This window comes from Periophthalmus magnuspinnatus, chromosome 14 (assembly GCF_009829125.3).
Source record: "Periophthalmus magnuspinnatus isolate fPerMag1 chromosome 14, fPerMag1.2.pri, whole genome shotgun sequence".
Lineage (NCBI taxonomy): Eukaryota > Metazoa > Chordata > Actinopteri > Gobiiformes > Gobiidae > Periophthalmus > Periophthalmus magnuspinnatus.
The window spans coordinates 26,136,100-26,148,784 of NC_047139.1; the positions used below are offsets into that span (position 1 = coordinate 26,136,100).

Consider the following 12,685-nt stretch of genomic DNA (forward strand, 5'->3'; position numbering starts at 1 on the left):
CATGCCCCAGTCTGGTCGAAAATGGGGGTCTAGACGTAGTTAACAAAGCGTAGTATTGAAGGGAGGAAGGACACTTGGTTGGGTGAGTAACCAGGGCTGGGCGATGTGATCTCTAATCGATTGTGATGAATGGATCCTTTTTGACAACCATGACTGACTTTAAAATGCCATATTATTCCAATTTAAACTATGATATGCAATACTGATACATTTTGCTGATTTTGCTTTGGAATTGTTATCAGTATATGCGTTATACATCCGTTTTTATATATTTGAAAAGACAAAACTTACCCTATTGACAGTATTTCCAAAAAAAATACATTTGTAAGCATTGGCTGCAACATGGGAGTGCTCCAATTTTAACATTTTCAGTTGCAGTTATAGCCCAGGCTTTAAACTGTTCCCAGAAAAGGTAATTGCCATTGCTGAAGTTCACTGACACCTGCCCAGCCCTGGTTTTAACACCATGTAGAAATATTCTGAGAAAACCGCCCTGCATGCACCTCTTTTAGCCTCCCTAGCTGCAGTATTTCCCTGCCCAAATAGCTCCCTCTTTGACTGAGACACTGTTTGTGCACCTGCTGCTATTTTGTTTGTGCTTTCATGGGAACTTTGAACTCCAGAGGCGCCTCAGTTTGTGGTGCGACCCCGCGACCAGATTGTGGCACAAGGACGAACAGCCGTGTTTCCCTGTGAGACCAAAGGCAAACCTCAGCCCACTGTCTTCTGGCAGCGTGAGGGCAGCCAGGTGAGAAAACACTTTATTTGTGTGTGGCCAGGGTTATTCCTAGGTATAGTAGTGTATATACAACAACACAAAGAGCCAAAACATCCCCAGAGAGTATTAAAAAAGGTAATGCATTGCCCACTGTCAACTTCAGTGCATTAGGAGGGTGACCATTTTACCATCTGTCCAGGGACGACACAAGAAAAATAGCCTGTCTCTCTAACTCTGGTACATTTATGGAAGTATTGATTAATGGACACAGCCCCATTAAATTAAACTTCCAAAGCAAAACTATGTTTTAATCAACTTTATTTAGCAGTAAGCATGCATACATATGTTAATGACAGTATTCATCCATATGCTATACTTGAAAGTTTGCTTTCTTATTAGATTCATTTTTGACATGAAACAGTAACAGAAAAACTGAACAGATTATAACAATCAAACAAATTGACTGTCACAACCCTAATGAACTGAAATCATCCATATTACGATATGAATTGTTTCTGGACTTTTGGATTTGACATTTCTATCATTTTAAAAAGGTTAAACATCTACTCCGCTGTATGACTAAAGGCAAGCACCTCACTCTGCATTTCTGGCCCAAATAATGAAGCGACCATTTATCAGCTCTTTACAACAGCCTGAGCGACTTTAGTTTGGAAGAAACAATGTCAGGAGCGACATTAGGCTCATTAGAAGTAATGACAGCCGCCTAATGTGCTGTCCTGCCCGGTAGCTGCTCTGCTCCAGCTGCAAAAAGCAACAATGCTGATGCCACAGTTTGACACAACTCCAGGTTATCTCAGCAGGTGATCACTGCGGGTCTAAACTGCCTTTCAGTCATTAGGGAAGGAGACACTGACCCAAATGGACAAACTCATTCAAAATATAATAACTACAACAGTGAGATTAGCCCTAGCAGCTGCTCGTGATACCCTCTGGTGGTGCACCACGGTAAATCTATTTAAATCTATTAAAAATGTCCCTTTCACGTTCAAGCCATCACTGTAGGATATTAAACATACAATATTTTTGAGATGCTGAAAAGGAATGTTCAATTCTCATTTCATTATTGTGTGAATTGGTCATTTGCACATCAGCATCATTTATTAGCCAGGCCAGCCACCCGTTTCTTTTTTGATTTCATACAAAGAAATGGAAGTTTAAATCGTGGGGGTGGAATAAATTAGAGACAACGTAAATCCATTTGATAGACATTTTCCAGTTGAAGCTCTTGATGGTACCAAATGTGAGGCAATTAGAGAACAAAGAATAGCTGAAGCCCGCGTTATAATGGCTTTGATAGACTGGTAGAAACAAGACTTAATATAAATATTAGAAGTAATAAAAGTAGCATCCATCCATCCATTTTCTTCCGCTTATCCGGAGCCGGGTCGCGGGGGGAGCAGTCTAAGCAGGGACTCCCAAACTTCCCTCACCCCAGACATGTCCTCCAGCTCCTCCGATGGGATCCCAAGGCATTCCCAGGCCAGTCAAGACACAGTCCCTCCAGCGTGTCCTGGGTCTTTCCCGGGGCCTCCTCCCGGTGGGACATGCCCAGAACACCTCCCTAGGGAGGCGTCCAGGAGGCATCCTGAGCAGATGCCCGAGCATCTGTAAAAGTAGCATTTACAACAAAATATTTTTTGGTGAAAGGTCCTCAGAATGATGCCTTCAAAGAGGAATCTGAAAACCCAGGAATAATCAGACCTACAGTACAACAGCACAAACATCTATACCATTAACATATGCAAGCCTCACCAAACAATTTACTCTAATCAAGAAATACATTATAAAATCTGTAATGTAGACATAGTGCGTAGCCCATTACTACGTCGCATAACCAAACGTGCTTTTTTCCATGACTGCTAATATACTGCTGTCTCCCCTCCCCCACAGGACCTTCTGTTCCCTAACCAGTCGACGCAGGGGGACAGCCGCGTGTCTGTGTCTGTGAGTGGAGAGCTCACCATCTCCTCTGTGCAGCGCTCAGATGCAGGTTACTACATCTGCCAGGCCCTCACTGTGGCTGGCAGCATCATGGCAAAGGCCCAGCTGGAGGTAGCAGACGGTAGGTCTCCTCCCACTACCTCGCAAACACAGCGGAAAATGTTTGTTAAGAGCTCTAAATATGAGATCCCGTTCATTACATGTGGGTAATTTAACAGCAGCTAAAGTGATAGTGTAATTATGCCTCAATACGTTCCATTTTACCCTGGAGCTGTGCTTTATGCTATAGTGTCAGGCTGAACACTTAGGGCCATTAATGCCTGATTGCACAGCTCAATACAGTTTCACCAGAGGTATTATATTTTCTTGAAAATAGGATGTGAAAAGACTTGAGTTACAGGAAGCTAAAACAGAAACAGTGAAGCACTGTGGCACACATAACCATTATTACAGTCATTATTTACACAGAGCCCTGCATGTGTGCTATAGACAAACATGTGAAACTTTATACTAACTACACTTTAATTATGAACACTTTATTAAGAACTATTCAGACTTGGTAACTACTTAATACCATAACCCCAACTCATAACTCCTTAATAAAGTGAGTTACATTGTTCACGCTTTGTTGAGGCTAATTAATATGTAGTTATTTTAAAGTAGTACCACTTTACAGTTCAGCTATGGTGCAAAACTGTTTTTCCGTCATGTATAGCTGCAGCACATACACTGTAAATCACACCAAATTGCAGTGCCAAGATTAACACTGATGTAGAAAAAGATCAGACAAAATGTAATATTTGATGTAGAACCCTGGACTTTTAAAAACTACCAGTCAGTTTGGTGCATTGCTCAAATCCCTCCAATGAAAGCCCCCAGTACATCATCAGCCCATCCTCGCACTATGCAGACATGTATCACGTTCTCTTTAGAGACAACCAACCACAATGCTCCTTTTCATTATCACCTGACTGACGGAGGTAACGCTGAGTGGCCTGAATAGACTGATACTCCCTGCACACAATCTGTCTGCTTAATGGACGGACACTTTACACTTCTTTGACAGAGATTTAATGCAGGTATTAAGAGCCAAGCAACTGCCAGCTGGAGAGATGTTTATGCCTTCCTCCGCGTTTATTTCTTGGCTTATTTTCCCTTCGCAAACATTATCAAATTAACATCTGTTGAAGTGTTTTTGCACGGGGAAATGACGGCGGTTGTGCCATTGAACGCTGATGGATCAATATTAAAATGGTTTATGTGGATAGGATGAATGGGATCAATGGAGCAGAGTGATAGGAACTTGGCATTGGGGAGGGACAAACTGAAACGGTGGAGTTGGGTTTTCTTTTAGCTTGGAAGTTGCATGTGTGCTCTGAAACGCTGAAGTTATAGAGAATTTATCAAAGAAATGCAATGATGGATGAATAAAAACCACTCTACCTGCTGTTTTTTTCATAGATACATCATAGTTACCCCAATTATCAGCAATATGGACTCTTTAAAAGTCTTATATACCATAAAAATAAGCATGTAACCAAGCTTTCTAATGCAGCTTCGAACTAAAATGTTATTGGAAGTTTCAATGGGACTTCCTCAACCCTCTGAAGTCAACATTAAATGCACACCAAATCCCCATACCACTTAACTATAGTGTTTTTCTAAGTAGATCTAATAAAGTTGAATGTGGCACTAAAATATTTACGAGACTTAAGTCAATTTAGAATGATAAAAGAGGCTTAATTATTAAAATGTTAGTACGGGCCTGACTTTTAACTTCAGCATTATTAGCTAAAGCAGACACAGTATCTACACAATGATTGTTTTTCCCGTTCTGTATGTTGTGAAACTGAAATTTTGTGGGTTTCAAGTGGGTCAGTAAGTCTTTCTGGGTTAACCTAATCTGTGTCTTTGTCTGTCTTCCATGTGTCCACAATGAACTCTTTTGTTGCTAAAAAAAACAGCAAACAATTTAACCCCAATGCCATTTCATTACATTGTTTCTTCCCACCGCACGGAGCTGCTCTCAGTCTTACCTGTGGTCCCCTTCTCTTCTGCGTGCCTGACTGGGCTTGTCCCGCATTGTGCTTGGGGAAGGTGCGATCAAAGATAAGGCCTCTGGAACCTGCAGTAAACACTTGTGTGAATGGAGACAGAGCCGATAACACAGAGCAGTGGTGAGGAAATTGGAAGATAGTTACAAGACCTAGAGACATCCAACACTCTGGAAATTACTGTTGCCAAGTGTGGCGGCTGCTTTCTGGATGATACAACACGGTTTAAAGCATTCTAAAGTAGATGTATTGTTGTTCCGCTTGGCTTGTTAATTTAGAGTTTTGTGCACCGGGAGGTAGATGCCAGGAGCTGGAAAACTGCGCAGGCATGAGTCAGTGGAGGTGCTTAGGCTTGAATGTGTTGGGGAAGTGTTATAAAGAAGGTATGGTAATTAGCACCACGGGTGAAGCCTCGTTAATCCTCACCCAGTAATTAAAGCTCAAAGGTGCGATGCGCTGCCACGAGCAAGACTAGCCTACCATGCAAAAGTCTAGCACGACAGTCAGTTGCTTTCACAACCAATCCGGCAGATTGACGTCCACCATCTTGGGCAGCTGCTATCACAATTACCGCAATCACAAATTAACACCAACCCAAAAGGTCATGATTTTGTTTTTTTTCGCAAATCAGACAACATCTATCCACAGTGAAAAGACAGGGTTTTATCTTAATAAGCAAGGATCATAATTACAAGCTGGAGGCTGACTTCCGAAACAAGTTTAACTGTCGTTTTGTACCTCTTCACAGCCCTGAAGGACCGCCCACCTCCTATAATCAGACAAGGACCGTCCAATCAGACGCAGGCGCTGGGAGGTGTGACTGTCCTTAGGTGTCAGGCATCAGGGGACCCCGAGCCCACTGTGACCTGGAGGAAGAATGGGGCAAGTCTGCTGGGCAAAGACCCGCGCTTTTCACTGCTGGAGCATGGTAGTCTGCAGATTCAGAACACAAAGGTGGGTCATGTAAAGACAAAACATCACATGTGCACAATACAACCGCTATAATCTGGAATTGAACATAGGGTTTGCTTGACATATGGTCCTAAATTCAAAAATGACTGGGTCTGACTGGAGATATTACATCTTGTTTTGTTACACTTGTGATGTATCCATGCTCTTTAATGAGAATTTAATGAAAAATAAATAAAAAACTGACCACCAAAAGTAGCTTTCTGACACATGAAATCAGAATTGTGATCATGTGGCTGTTTTATTGTTTTTTTGTGTTTTTTACTGGCTTTACTGGCTGGTTGACGTGCAGCATATTCTGGCCAATACAGTGTTTTTTCTTAGTTTTTTTTTTGTTTTTGTTTTTTTCACATTATTTTTTTAATGTTGTTGTTGTGCCTGTTATTTCTGACCGGCTTGATTCTGGGCTTTTGACTGACGTAATTACTGAGATCTGAAAACACATCAAATCAACAATCCAATTATGCGGAAATAAACAAGTGGTCTACAATTATCACGGAAACTGTAAACAAACTGTTAATTTAGCCAGATAATGACTTCCTTCAGTAATTTCCCCATCTCTTTGTTAAAATGTTTTCCCAATCTTTGTAAACCACTGGTGCAAATCCAGATTGGGTTACAACAGTAGCCTTCAATTCATGTAATATACTAAATTCCCCATCGCACACACGCCTTTATTTAATGAGACATGTCTTGATTCATTTGATTCATTCATTTCGAAAGGAAGTGAGTGCCTAAAATTTAATTACAGTGCAACATTTTTTATGTTTACTTAAGGCCATATGCAGGGAGTAGGTAAACAACACTATTTTGTGTCTTTATTTAAATGGAAGTAATTGAAATACCAAAGAGTGATATTGTTTTTTTGGAAGAATACTATTAACAAAGGTGGCTTTAGTCAATATTTTTTGGTTTTTGATGTGACAAAAAGTTGTGCAGGTCACTAAAAGACCATAGACAAGATAATCCAATATTATCTTGAAGTTGTTAGAAGGACCATTGACACAGATTGGCCGCCTCACGTCCTCTAGTCTACCCAGGGCAGGTCTGGCTACGACAGTAATAATGAATTGCACGGTGCTTTAGTTATTTTGGATGGAGCTATATCAGTCCAATGTTATTTTTTTAAAGCTTCAACGTTTAAATCGGGTAAATTCAGCTATTTCTGAGGTCTCACTGTTGACATCTCATACAATCACATAAACTAAATGATACTCTGTCAGGAATTTGACTGGAAAGAGCCCATAATCGTGTTCTATTTTACATAATACTCACATCTCATTAGCACAGACATTTTACACCGCATATAACCATGGCACAATCCCATCCATTTTATTATCATTTCCATATAACATTTTATAAGTACAAAGTATGCCAAACTAACTTCATTACTTTGATTGCCCGCATTCCTTTTACTGCACTGTCAATAAAAGCTCAGTGAAGAATGAAAACTCCATAAACACAATGCACGTCAACAGATTTGCGTGTTTTCGTGTTTGTCATGCTATTGGCTGCCTCAGAGGAAGGAAACTGCTCTCATCTGCCCGTCCACGACAAGCGAGCGTAATGCAGATAGACAGGTGCAGTCAGGTCGCCTTTAAAAGATGAATAGACAGTATTGATTTTTATAAGTCGTTAAATGCTGCTATCTTGTCTCGAATTTCAAAATCTCAGAGGTAGCAGATCAACTCAAGGACAGGAACGGCGGAGAGAAGGGAGGAAATATATTGAAGAGATTGCAATATATGGCGTCCTCCTTGTGTCAAAGTGCTAGGCTGGTGTCACTGCTTTCTATTTGAGAGATAACGTAGTCATGAGGGTCTCCTATACGCCGCCAATATAAAATAGATCGCCTCATCTCTTATATCCTGTGTCAGCACTAGTGATGATAATGTTGATGGCTCAGAAAATGGGGGCTGACTATTACAGGATGAAATCAATTAAGAAAATTAATGTTAGCTCTTACTGATTTTATTTTTTTTCATTGGTCGGTGTTAAAGTTTCCTCTCCTCATCCACTCTCGGAGCATTTCTGAAGCCAAATGCGGGCCAGTGGAGGTTAATGCACTTTTACTGTTCGACTATAACGGCGAGCCTCCTTCAAAAGCCCCCAGCTGACGTAAGAGCTTGTAGAATCCATGTGGGATCACAGTTACAAAGGCTGCCCAATCCTGTCAGAGGCTGCAACACAACACTGCTGTAAAGTACGACGCGATTAGGGATTTGGAACGGAGTTGGTTGATCTGGGAATGAGAAAAGAGTAACTTTCAAGTTTATACACTTTAATAGGAAAGTTTTATCTTTTTGTTCAGTTTTTATTTTTACTTTTAGCAGTTATGGGTTATAATGTTAATGCTAGTATTAAATAATTATATAATAGGTGCAATTCTCCAGCTAAGGTAGTTCTGACCAAGCCTAGCGCAAGGTTAGTCCCTCAGGATCTGCAGTGTGGCACGCATTGCTTCTGACAAGTTGCACCAGCGGCATTGAAAGACGGGTCAAATGCAGAAAGCGAATTTCCCTATGGGGACCTAAACCAAGTTGCAAAATGTAATGTGTTTATATGAGCCTTTGATAACTTTCAGTGCCTCAAAACATTAAGTGTAAAAAGGTCAGAAGGCTACAAAGAAGTTTTATTTTCAATTTCCGCATAGAGCAGCTAATAATATGAAAAAAAATGACCTGCATCACAAGTGTAAGTATGTGACTCACGTTATCTATATTGTATGTAAAATAGGAGATTATATTTGTTTTCCTCACAAATTTATTGCATATATAATCAATACTGTACAATCCGTATGACCTTGTCTGTGCCTATGTATTCAACAGCATAACTCAACAGCATAACTAATTCCTCTTGTGCAATATATTGTTGAATTAATAGTATTAATATGTATTTCCATAGCTCTCTGACTCTGGATTATACACCTGCTTGGCTACCAGCTCAAGTGGTGAAACCTCATGGAGTGCCTACTTGGATGTCAGAGGTCTGTGCTAAAGATGTTATTAATATTCAACATATTACTCATTACTTAATGCAATTTAAATTAAACCCACTTCCTCTGCCCTCCATCATTCCATCATTATCATATTAGATATTATTTCTCTTGCAGAATCTACTGATCTCATAGACTTCATGGCCCACAACGCCACGGCTCTCCCTGGTCCACCCTCAAAGCCAGAGGTCACTGACGTTACCAAGAGCAGCATCTCGTTGTCATGGGAACCGGGTCCGGAGGCAGGCTCCCCGGTGTCCTCCTATGTCATCGAGGCCTTCGGGTATGTCTGCGACCTATGGCCTGCAGCTCTGTGTGGTGACCCCGAATGTTCATGACAGGAGCAGATGTGGGTGTCTGTGTGAGCATTCAAGCAAGCACACATATTCTGGAGCTCTTTAATAATTCATCTATAGACTTTTAAAACATCAGCTGTATAAAAAAGACGGATGGTACGCCCTTCCTAAAATGGATCCAAAAATATTCCACTGACCACTTTAGCCTGGTTATTGTGGCCCACTGCGTAAAAAGCATTGATAATCAATTAACTTCAAATGGATAGTAGACACATCAATTTTTCCCCAAAGGCTGTGCTCCTGTCTGCTGCATTCTATCATACTGTTTCTGGTTATCGTTATGCAGAGATATTCCACTGGTGTGATGTGCTATGTGCTTGTTTATTTTGTTTTTCTCTCTTACAGTCAGTCCGTGAGTAACAGCTGGCAGACAGTTGCAGACCATGTGAAAACCACTGAGTTTACAGTGCGGGATCTACGGCCCAATACAGTCTATCTGTTCATCATCAGAGCGGTCAACGCACAAGGACTCGGAGACCCCAGTCCTATGTCTGAGCCTGTGAGGACACAAGGTACAGAGACAGTACTATATCATATCACAAATAAGTATTAACCTTACCAGTGGTGTCAGTTTGAAGAAACAGGTTTAGTTACACATACATAATTGCTGTGGCATATATTTGACAGTCACATTTCACATGTATTACATAAAAAATAATGCCACATTCAATATATAATAACAAAATAAATTTTTGTCTAGCCCGATGGAGACAAAGTATGTTATTATTATTTTTCTTATCTCCGTGGTTTAATATCAGGATAAAGATTACATGTTATACAACTTTGTCAAAATATTGCTTTGTAACCTCATATGTTGTGGTGACTTGCAAAGTCTAAAATCTCATCTAATAATCTGAATGTCTATTTCAGACATCAGCCCCCCAGCCCAGGGCGTGGACCACCGGCGAGTGCAGAAAGAGCTGGGAGACGTGGTGGTCAGCATGCACAACCCTGTGGTGCTCAGCTCCACAGCAGTGCAGGTCACATGGACTGTGAGTATTTCAAACCTAAACTGTTGAAAATACTTATTTATTTGTGTATTTTGAGATTGCCAAAAACAAATCCCCACCTAAGCTTGTTTGGAGAACTTTTTACTTTGGCATGTGCCTCTGCCTGGGATTAGCTGGCGCACACCTGCTGTACACATCGAGTTTGAACAGCTGCTGCTAAGTCAATTTCCAATGGTTTTGGGTGATGTGGGAATTAAGACTTATGTCTGTGCTCGGGACCAATACATCACCATTAGGCGTTACACGTGTCAGTTGCAGAGGCTGTTGGGGAGGCAGACCCTTTATCTGGTGAATGTTATTTTGTGTCTGTTGGCAAGGTGTCCCGCTGCTGCCACTCGGGGTTAATGACACACCAAGGATGTACTTACAACGCTCTGCTATTTCATGCTTGTCACTCTAGCGTCCATACACTCGAATTCCACCTATCCCGTGTTCATAGTTAATCTGAACCATGGGTTATTCTGCCTGATGCTATTTCTAGGTGACGTGTTCACGGTCTTGTTTGCTGTCGTAAATCAAGAGTCGTCCATATTAATGCATGTTATTTTTGGTGTGCAGTTTAAAAAGGTCTTTATTTCCCTGTGGATGTTTTGTCTTAGCTGTTGTTCTTGTCATGAATGCTCTTAAATGTCATACATTTGAATTACAATTTACTCTAATGGGCAATTCAAAGTACTATAACACTTAAAGGGGAGTGGTATTGTGTTTTTCCCTGCACACTATGAATTGTATGTATACTTTTAGAGTAGATGAAACCAGGGGGACTAGAGCTGATTGGTCAGTGCTTCCTGAATTATGAAACCAATATCACTTTGCACCCCAAAATTTTGAACATGTATTCAGACTCTATGACTGATAAAAACAATTTCATTTCCTATGCAAGCAAAGACCCACTAGCAAAAACAGTCTACATTTATTTACTCAGACAGTGCTTTAATGAAAGTCCTATGTCTATTAGCACTGCATGTGTTGTCGCCTTCAAACCTGGGACATGTTGTCTCATCCATTTCCTGTTTATCTCCTACACATCTAACCACAGATGTCCGGCCTTGACTCCCTCTGCCTCTCTCTAAATGATACATGTTCACACAAATGGTCTCTCAGTGACAGTGGACACATCCTTGCACATAATGGTGACAGCTCAATTATAGATACAGCATAACTTCCCATTATTTTGCCTTGTCACTGATATTGCTATTGCTAGTTGTTTTATGATGAGTTGCATCACCACATAGATATATTTCTTCCATCGTTTTCTTCCTTTTCGCTAACAAACAAACAAGTGTCAGAACTTATTGATAGCTGCATGCTTTTTAGATGTCAGAGGTGCGTAATTAAAATTCAGCGCTTGTCTACGCAGAATGCATTTACCATACCATTAGCGTAGAGTTTGCAAAGTAAGTACACAGCCTTAGTCATCAAGTCGTGTAACACACAATTAAAGCTGCCAGCTGTTCTAAAGTGATTCGTTTAGTTTTAAGAGCTCCACTAATAATGACCTCTCTCCTGCTCCCATAGGCGTGCTAGTGGATACAACTTAGAGATAGCAGTGTTGAGATGAGCTTCACGTCCTTTCTTTGCACTGTCAAGAAGCGTGCATTTTAAAGGCATGCCCACATGACATGCTAATACATTCACAGAGTCTGCAGCGCATAAATAAATAAACAAAGTGATAGCAGCAGAGCTAAATAAATAAACATGAATGTGATGCAAGAATTCCATCATGGAGAAAAGAAAATAGTTAGAGAAAATAGAGAGATTTGGGATTTCATTTTGTCTTTTGGTTACCTAAATGTACTAAAACATTATTTTGTCATGCTGGAGTCTAATATCCACATTTCTAGAATAATAAAGTATCTATGTTTGATCTTCATGTTTGTAAAAAAAATCCACTTAAATTAACCTAGCCTACACCGTATTTGTAGTTTTACTGTAGATTATTATTAGTATCTAGTAGTTAGTATCTGATTTTCAATCCTTTTGACAACCCTATCATGGTTATTTGCACGATGGCTTGAAAGGGAGGGTTAAGACATCATTTTAAAGAAACTCACTCGGGTGGCTGTTGTTGGCATGGCAGTAAATTTGCACTGTATCATTGAATTTATATCACGAATAGCAGAGCAGATAGCTGTAAGAGCAAACTATATGAAAATATAGATACAGCGATATAAGCAGTACAATGTAAACATTCATTTTATATCATCTGTAAAAGTGTTTTTTTTTCTTGTTTGCACTGCTCTTATGATCCCATTATTATGAGTTGTATCTGTTACATATTTAACTCTCCCCTAAAGCTCAGACACAAAAACCCTTTTCAGAGAAGAATCAAGCACTTACTGCTGTGTTACTGCTTTGAATAAATGTTCCACAATATAGCATCTATTTCCGTGGAGACAAGCCAGTAAAAACACCAGGTGAAGTCATGGGTCAGATATATGGAGAGGCAAGCCTGGCCTCAGAAAAGAATGGAGAATAGATGCTTTTTGCAATAAGAAAATCTGTAACTGAATAAATGTTTGATATGTTTGTTTAATGCCGCATTGTGGAACATTCCAAGTAAACCAGTAACATTTCTGTGGACACGAGGTACACCATAAAAGTCACAGAGTACACCTATA

At 40.3% G+C, this 12,685-nt stretch overlaps 1 protein-coding gene across 4 annotated transcripts in view; it reads left to right on the top strand.

Moving 5' to 3' along the window:
• Positions 1-12,685, top strand: part of LOC117381163 (roundabout homolog 2-like) — a 108,761-nt gene that overhangs the window by 73,627 nt on the left and 22,449 nt on the right. For 2 of the 4 annotated variants that reach the window (XM_033978050.2, XM_033978053.2), the window contains 7 exons: positions 624-748; positions 2,630-2,801; positions 5,483-5,688; positions 8,608-8,689; positions 8,798-8,981; positions 9,400-9,566; positions 9,925-10,046. In XM_033978050.2, the coding sequence (XP_033833941.1) occupies positions 624-748; positions 2,630-2,801; positions 5,483-5,688; positions 8,608-8,689; positions 8,798-8,981; positions 9,400-9,566; positions 9,925-10,046 (1,058 nt within the window). The remainder of the gene's footprint in view (positions 1-623; positions 749-2,629; positions 2,802-5,482; positions 5,689-8,607; positions 8,690-8,797; positions 8,982-9,399; positions 9,567-9,924; positions 10,047-12,685) is intronic. The other 2 variants (XM_033978054.2, XM_033978055.2) reach the window with 1 other exon arrangement.